The sequence below is a fragment of the Empidonax traillii genome, unplaced genomic scaffold (assembly GCF_003031625.1).
Source record: "Empidonax traillii isolate 1590-97213 ecotype Southwest subspecies unplaced genomic scaffold, ASM303162v1 scaffold936:size233247, whole genome shotgun sequence".
NCBI classification, from domain to species: domain Eukaryota; kingdom Metazoa; phylum Chordata; class Aves; order Passeriformes; family Tyrannidae; genus Empidonax; species Empidonax traillii.
The window spans coordinates 224,989-233,247 of NW_020956129.1; the positions used below are offsets into that span (position 1 = coordinate 224,989).

The 8,259-nt window shown below is 49.9% G+C and overlaps 1 protein-coding gene across 1 annotated transcript in view; it reads right to left on the minus strand.

Moving 5' to 3' along the window:
* The window catches only part of OIT3 (oncoprotein induced transcript 3), an 18,435-nt gene extending 12,931 nt beyond the window's left edge, over window positions 1-5,504 (minus strand). The window contains exons 1-3 of the mRNA XM_027903122.1: window positions 5,053-5,504; window positions 4,569-4,679; window positions 1,336-1,458 (exon numbers count right to left, since the gene is read on the minus strand). Of these exons, the coding sequence (XP_027758923.1) occupies window positions 1,336-1,458; window positions 4,569-4,679; window positions 5,053-5,296 (478 nt within the window). The 5' untranslated portion in view covers window positions 5,297-5,504. The remainder of the gene's footprint in view (window positions 1-1,335; window positions 1,459-4,568; window positions 4,680-5,052) is intronic.
* Window positions 5,505-8,259: the final 2,755 nt, after the last annotated feature.

Here is an 8,259-nt window from a genome sequence, read left to right on the forward strand (position 1 = left end):
TCATGATTTTTTTGGAAATAATCTTCACTGCTTGATTTTTTTTTTAACCCTTGGGGATGAGTGTGCTAGATGAGTACTACTGTTCTCAGTGAAACAATAGTACATCATGAGATAAACAAATCATAAAGACAAAATATTTCTCCCCAAGACTGCCATCAGAAATGACTGTGTGGTTTTTCACTGAAATGTAAAGAAAATAATGAAAATCCCATACTGAATCCTATATAATGCATGGAAAACAAGAGCCTGAACACTCCATATCAGTCAAAGTAATGGGTAAAGCATCACAATGGAAATTCTGAGATACTTTTAACCCTACTCAGACTCACCAGCTCATGTAATCAAACTAAATCTCTTGCATTTGTTCTTTTTAGCAACAGCTGTGAGGTGGCTCACAAGTAAATCACACCCTCTAAGGGCTCACAAAGCTGAGGGCACATCTTTTGAAATAAAACTCACTAACAAGACTGTAAAAATCCCCAGCAGCAGTGCTGAACTCATGAAAAGCACCATCCTTCTTACAGAAGGGGAAATTAAATGATATATCAAAGGCCCTAAAAGCCAACATCGTGAAGAGCACAAACTAACAAGTTTCCAAGACAGACTATTCCAGCAGCCCTGGAATAAAAACTCACCACAGAAAACATCAGGCACAAGTCTATTTTTACTTGGTTTGCCTATTTCTGCCCCAAAGATGTTTGTACACTGTTGGTGACAACAGATCAAACCTACCATTTGGTCTCTAAGCCACAGGTCTAAACTCACCAAGGGTTTTCAACCTGGCTGTGCCACCCCTGGGAAGGAGCTGTAGCAGCTGAGCCCACAGCTAACCACTCACAGACACCAAAGAGCCAAAACGCAGCCCAAATCTCAAATCTAGCTTCTGTTCACACACTGGCACCCTCTCTCCTCAATCTCTGCCCCGGGAGACTGAAGTGATCCTCGTGCTCTAGTCTAACGTCATGACATTGCCCCACACCTCATGTCAGCTGCCAAAACCCAGCAATGCCAAATCTGCCCCCACACAAATCTCCAGAGCTGATTCCCAGCTACTCCAGCAATAACTAGTTCTGTGTGGACAACCAGTCTTCCAGATCCACCACTGCCTTTCCCCCACGGAGATAAACACAAGGAAATCCTAACAGAAGCGAACGAGGCAGGGAGAACAACAAGGAGGCTTCTCTCTCTGCTCGCTTAGAAGGATATTTTAGGAACAACCCCACTGGCAAGCACAGAGGTGATATGAGTGACATTTAATCCCAGCTGCAAGGAGCCAGCAGTGCTGCAAGGGAGGGGGAGTGATTTCTATTGCCCCTGTGGCAGCTGAAGCCTCACCTTCACAGGTCTTGCCGTCGCTGCCCAGCGTGCGCCCGACCCCGCACTCGCAGCGGTAGGAGTTCTTCAGGTTCACACAGAACTCACTGCAGCCCCCGTTGTTCTGCTCACACTCGTTTTCATCTGAAAAAAAAAAACAAAACAACAAAAACACCCAAACCACTGTCAGAACGTGCCCTCAGTAAACGCACAGCTGGCTCGTGGGAGCACTGGTCAGACTGGCTTTCCCGGCCTCCTGAACTGGATCAGGGCAGCAGAGATCAGATCACAGGACACGATCTGGAATTGGAAGGGACCCACCAGGATCATTGACTCCAACTCCAGGCCCTGCACAGGACAACCCCAGCTATCCCACCATGTGCCCTGAGAGCGTTGCCCAAACACTTCTTGAGCTCTGGAATGTAACGAGTAATCCCACTGACAGTAGCTTTTGAGTCTCCTGGTAGAGCTCTGAAAACTCCTGCTAATCCTGCTTTAAAGGCTAACGTTTCTCTGTGTCTGTCTGCTTTATTTATTTTTTTTTTTTTTGAAAGGTACTTTTTATCTGAGATTCTCATTCTTCAACCCAATTTAATCTCTGTGTGCAAAACATGAATCAGAGGAAGGGATAGACATTGCTGTTGTTGAGCCACAAAATTAACAATTTCTCTTAGGCAGGCCAGGATGCTGAGGTTATCGATCAAGGTTCACACGGGGTTTTATCAAAACAGCTTCGAAGCTGGCATTTACTAGATGTCAGAAGCTTAAACTGAGAAAAAAAGCAAGATACTTTTTTTAAGAGACAGGTCAGAGAGGAGCTTTCTTAGGTATCAGTGGTCCCACACACTCACAGTGCCCACAGCTTGCAGCTGGTGGTGGTGTCTCCTTCCACAAGCGACGTGAATTGAGTATTTTTAGCCAAAGAATTGGCTGCTCCCCTGCTTTGGGAGGCAGGAAGCATGTCCAGGAGACACACACAGACACTCTGCTTTTCGCATATGTGACAGGCTCCACACTTTCCCTTCTAAAAATAAAACTAAAGCTGCTTAAAAACAGAAGGTGAAGAGGGAAAGGGCTACTGGCAAAGGCACGGAGATGCTGTTAGAAGGGCCTAGAGCTTGTCCTGGTCAAGGGCTGTACCCAAGAATCGCCCTTGCCGGTCCCTCAAGTTCTACAACACACAGATCTGTCCCTGCTCTTCCACACCAGCGACAACCTGCACTTCTAGTTGTCTCGAGACTGGACTGGGAGGGCACTGAGCTGATTTTATCCATGGCTTAGTAGAACATGGATCCAAGTATTCATGAGGTCAAAGGCGCCGAGTTGGTGGATGTGTGACAGGAAGTCCGAGACCTTGCCTAACCCCTAAGCTTGCAAATGAAAATGTAGCTGAGGATCAGCAGCTCTACTCTGGGATTCAAAGCATGGAGGAGTACTGAGGAGCACAGGGAGGTTCACAGAGCTGTCTAATATTCATGGAACAGTTTGGGGTGGAAGGGTCCTTAAAGCTCATCTCATTCCACCTCCCTTCCATGGGCAGAGACACGTCCCACTAGCCCAGGTTGCTCCAAGCCCCATCCAACCTGGCCTTGGACACTTCCAGGGATGGGGCTCCACAGCCTCTCTGCTGCATTACTGCAGCATCTCCAGTCCCCCTGTTAAGGGGGGAGCTAGGAAAAGAAGCATATTCTCCATTTAGGAAAGCCTAACAGGGATTTATTTAGTTTCTCTGGAAGGCTGGCACAGCTGCTCTGAGAGATGTGATTGCACAATTACTCAGCGCAACGGAAAGTCATTAGAGAGACGAGTGAGCCACACAAGAGAGGCTGCAGGCTGGTGAACCAGCGTGATCATTCCAGATGAGGTGTCGTGCCATCTGGGAATCATGGGCAGAAGCAGCAGTGCAGAAATCCTGCCCAGCCTGGACATGGTGGGGTGAAGGCAGCTGCAGCACACGCAGACAGGCTCAGGCTCCTGAGAGCCTCCCTCTCTGCTGCGGGAAATCCTTTCCTCTGAGCCTGCCACGCGTTTATTGAGTGCTGGGGCTTGTCAAGGGCACTCCTGTGACTGGAAGTCTTGAACAGAAGCAGCCGATAAATGCTTTTAATTACTGGAGAGAGCTAAGTCAGCCGCTTGGCTGCAGAGATGTGGAGATGCTTGAGCAAAACCCTTCCACAGAATCAGTGTGAGCAAGAGCAGCTCTGCAGCAGGGCCAGGCTGCTCTCTCCACAGACTTGGCATGACTGTGGCCCCTACCCTGATGCCCACAGACACGAGGAGCGTGAAGAAACCACCCACACCTGCTTTGTCAGCTGTAGTCAGGATGGAAGAGACTGATGTGCCACACAGCCTCCTGGATCAACTCTGCTTTCAGCTTCACCACCAAATCAGGCCACAAAGATGAGATCCCACCTCCCCCACACACTGGCACCCCTTCCTCCTCCCTCCACCTTACCTCTTCTTATCCACCAGCATGGCTCTGCAGCTCCCCAGTGGCCACCCCTTCCCAGCCCCTTGCTTTCCCCCACAGACCATCTTCTCCCTGCCCTCCCAGTCCAGGTGCTCTCCTCCCAGCACCACACACACGACCACAGCCGTGCTCTCCTTCAGAGGGCCATGGGGATTCCCTCCCAAACCCCCAAAGCCCACGTTCCCCACTCGGCTCTCATTTACAACCCTCTACCTCCCTGCTGCCTGTGCCAGTCTCTGTCACCAAGTACCAACCCCCTGAACATCCCCCTGACATGCTGCCTAAAACCACTGCAGCTGTGCGGGGACTTACAATCCTTTGGCTCTCCTCAAAGCCCCAGGCCATGCAAGATGTCCCAAAAGGGCAAGAATCATGGTGGAGCTCAGTGTGCAGCCCAGGAAAACGAGTGTTTTTGGAGGAGGAAAGAGGTATTCAATGGAGCATCTAATGACAGGCTGCACAGCATTTTCTGAACACCACAGGGAGACTGTGCTAGGATCTTGCAAAGAGACTCTTCTTCTGGCAGTGCAGCTGCTGCCTTCAGAAAGCAAATCTAGTCTCCATGCACACAGAGCTCCAGGGCCACCAGAAAGGTTTCAGTCATGGGATGTCTCTTGGAACCCCTGACAGAATCATAGACCTATTCCAGGCAGCAAGGGAGAAAACTCCTCTCGGAACACTTCACGTTTTTGCACTGCTTTGTAAGGCAACGGGTCTTGAAGAGAGAGATGAAACAAAAGGAAAGAAAGCATCAGTAGCTGGCACAGGTCACTCCCACCCTTACCAAGGCATGTCTGTCCATCAGGTCCCAGCGTCGTCCCCGGGGAACAGGTGCAGTCACTGGTGTCCAGGCAGGGGCCCTGGCAATCCACCACATCACAGATGTCATAAAAATCTAGGGCACGACAAGAACACCGTCAGCACACAGTGCTGAGCACGCAACAAAAAATAACCGCGTTGTTTGTCCCGTCAGTTCCAGACCTGGCCCACGGTGGGAAAGACGAACTGCTGAAGCTGCCGAGAAACAATCTGCTTCAATCACCGCAGGTCAGGGATGCAAATTTTGACTTTCGGCAGCAAGCCAAGACAAACCACCGCGGCGCCCACAGGGAGCACCAAATCACCGCGGGCCAGGTCAGCCACGGAAAATCCCCGCTGGCGGCGCCGCCTCGCCGATCCCACGCGGACAGGCCACCGCCCGCGCCTGACAGGTGACAAAGCCAGGCACCAGGGAACGCGGGGGGGTTTGGAAAAAGGGAGCCACTTACGGCCGCAGTAGGCGTGGAAGCAAACGCTGGGCTTGGCGAGGCGGTACACGTAGTAGCCGCCGGGGCAGGCCTTGACGTCGATGGTGGCGTTCCAGAGGCAGCAGTTGCCGTTGAAGCTGGCGCAGGCCTGGCGCGCCACGACGCCGTCCCGCTCCCGCGGGTGGCTGCCGTTCATCCAGATAGGCGCGTGGGTGCCGCAGTGGTTCTCCGGGATGCAGAAGGTGGGCATGGCGTCCCCGGCCATGCCCGTGAAGCGGTACCACTCGCCGTCGATCTGGCTGTCGCACGTGGGCTGCCCGTGCGAGCCGTTGATGTGGTGGTCCGTGTTCCTCCAGGGCTCGTTGAGGCTGATGTAGGCAGAGCAGGGGTCCAGGGCTGGGACAAGGCAGCAAAAGAGAACAGCTGGTAGATATCAAACCGGCTGACGGTTGCAAAGAACGCAAAGTGATTCCTTTTTCTGCCCCTGACTTAACAGAATCGCTGCGATGGAGATCCCCCAGGGAGACCCAGCGATGCCAGCGAGCTGAGCGCCTTGTGGAAAATTCTGACAGCTCAGCTTATATTTACTTGTTCTTCCAAGACCTTAACAGAACTTTTACAACATTATGCAACAGCCTGACTTGCTGCTTTGCTGACAGGAGGGTAAAAAAAAGATATAAGCAAATCTGGGGGCCAGGTAGCGATTTTGCTATGGGAAATACATCCTGGGACCACTGGATCTAGTCTAAGACATCCAGCCTTTGTTCAAGTCCTAACTGAGCACCTGCAAGCCCCTCCTGAAGTCACTGGTAACTCTCCCAGATGCCTTGGGGCAAAGGAATATACTTCAAACAGGTTAGGCAGTCTCTTTTAAAACCCACCGTGGCTGGCGTCAGCTCTCACAGTTGAGCTGTCACACCTTTTTATTTATTATCTTAAAATCTACAGGGCATGAAGGTCTGAATTGGGACCTTCTGGAGAGCAAAACGTTCAGCTTTTGACACAGTTGCGTTGCTCTCAAGGCCACAAACCCTGCCTGATCATGCAGTCCTCAAGGAGTCTGTCCCTTTTCAGAGGCCTTTCTGAACCTTCTGCAAACACTTAAAACATGAGAGTTCCATAGGGAGAAGAGAAATAAAGATTTCAAGTGTTCATTACATTTTCAGTCTTCTCCTAATTAACCCTGATTTGGCAGCTTCCTCATTGAAAGTCCAGAGGTTCCATCTTGCCTTACATTTAATACCTGATTAAGCACTACTTACCCACGACAGGCTATTCCCTATTAAGCAAAATGAATGCTAATCCTGTCCTGAGTAGGGAAAATTGATTACTATTTCCTAAAATTAGGCTAATACAACCAATCATTCTGATTAAATGCATCGCAGATTGGAATAGCCTCTACTTCCCACAACACATTTCCTTTTAAGTTTTAAAATCGTGCTGTTTTGTTTCATTTTAACAATAGGGTGATGCAATTTGTGGGGGGGAGGGGAGGAACATTATGCTATTTCTATTAGAATGCTCTGGACACAAACCTTCCTGGTTCATTATTTTGATTTGCTCCACTGATTTTAAAGTGGCAACTTTAAAGTGTTTTAGACTTCAGGTCACCCTTATTTAGCTGCGTCCTCTGTAAATATCTGTCCCACAGACACGGAATTTTGTACAATTATCTCATAAACACAACATCTCTCTCGATGTTCCCTTGCACCTTCCTCAGCCACAGTTTGGCCTCAAATCCAGCACAAAAGGCAGGAGCAGCTGCCCCAGTCAGGAGCGCCGCAGAGCAGAGCAGGGATCTGGGTTAGGAAGGGAATCTCTAGTGCCACAATTCAAAGACAGGCAGAGGAGCTGATTCACTGCCACCACAACCAGCCCAGCAGGGAAACTCTCAGGAGGTTCACCAGGCAATCCCTCAGGAGCTCTCCATTTCCCTTACCCACAGACAGCAGCAGTGCTGGAAATCCCATCCTCCAAAAGCTCGCTTGACTTTTCCCAAAGGGAAAAGATGAGTCCTGAACAGAGCTTCCCCTGGGCTTCCCTCAGCATAACTCCCTTGGTTTTCCACCAGAGGATTTGGTGTGGCCTTAGGGTGAGTCACTGACTAAGATGAAGAGGTTTTCATGCTGTTAAAAGCCAAATGAGGTGAAGCAGGAATGCCCTGTCAGCTTCCCAACTGGGCAGCACTAAAAATACACACACCCTCATTAGCTTTCATGCAATTAACTTTCTGAAATCTCCTTTGTAGACAGCCTCTGGAAACACTCATCTGGGGAGATTATGTTGACTCCTAAACATTCAGAAGACAATTTAAAGACAAAATTTACTGAGATGAACACGCAGCAGCTCGAAGGGAGCTGGAAAGAAGGCACATCGGGGGGAACTGAGGTAGCGTTCCCTCACATCCTTCATTCCTCTGAGAGCTCCTGGCAGCAGTGAGGGGGAGGCAAACAAGCAGAATAAGCAGACAGCGCTCTTTGGAACGCGGCAGATCCTCACGGCCACCCTCGGAGTGCCAGCGCTGCCCCATGCCAACCTCCCTGCAGACACCCAGCAGCCCTTGGCAGCAGAGTTCGCTGAAAACTGATTCGAGTTTTCAGGGGAAAAAAAACCTGATCAGCCTCTCATCTCCTCTGCCCAACCAACGAAAGCTTGGGGGTTTGCACAAGATGTATCACTGTCCCCAGCTCCCCCTGTTTATCATTTTTCTTGGCTCAATTCTTTTTCCTCCCCAACACTCCTTGCGTGGCCCGAGCAGTTCAGCCTGACAAGCATTAGCTACGAAGCAAAGCTTTTCCATTTGTAATCTTGATGATATCATTAGTTCTCTGGCTGATGTGGGATCATACATACTGGGTGACAAAGCAGACTCCAGCAGTCATTTGTGAGCCCACCATCCCGCAGAGATTAATCCCGTGTGGATTGTGTAACTGGAGGTCTCTGCTCCAGCACACAGTGAGCAGCACTGCATTATGACACTAAATTCAGTTCAGATTTGTCAAAGAAGCAGGTGAAAAGGTAACATAACGGCTATTCATAGAATCTGTCCTCAAAAGGGAGAGGAAAATCCCACAGTGCCTTGGCAGGAGAGGTACTCCCAGTACAGGAGATTTCACGCTCCGTGACAGAAAGATCTTACCAACTGGAAAGGATTTTACATCGTCTTCAAAGATATTTCTCCCATTCTTCCAGTCTTTCACTTAAGAGTAGCACCAGCTCAGTATGAAC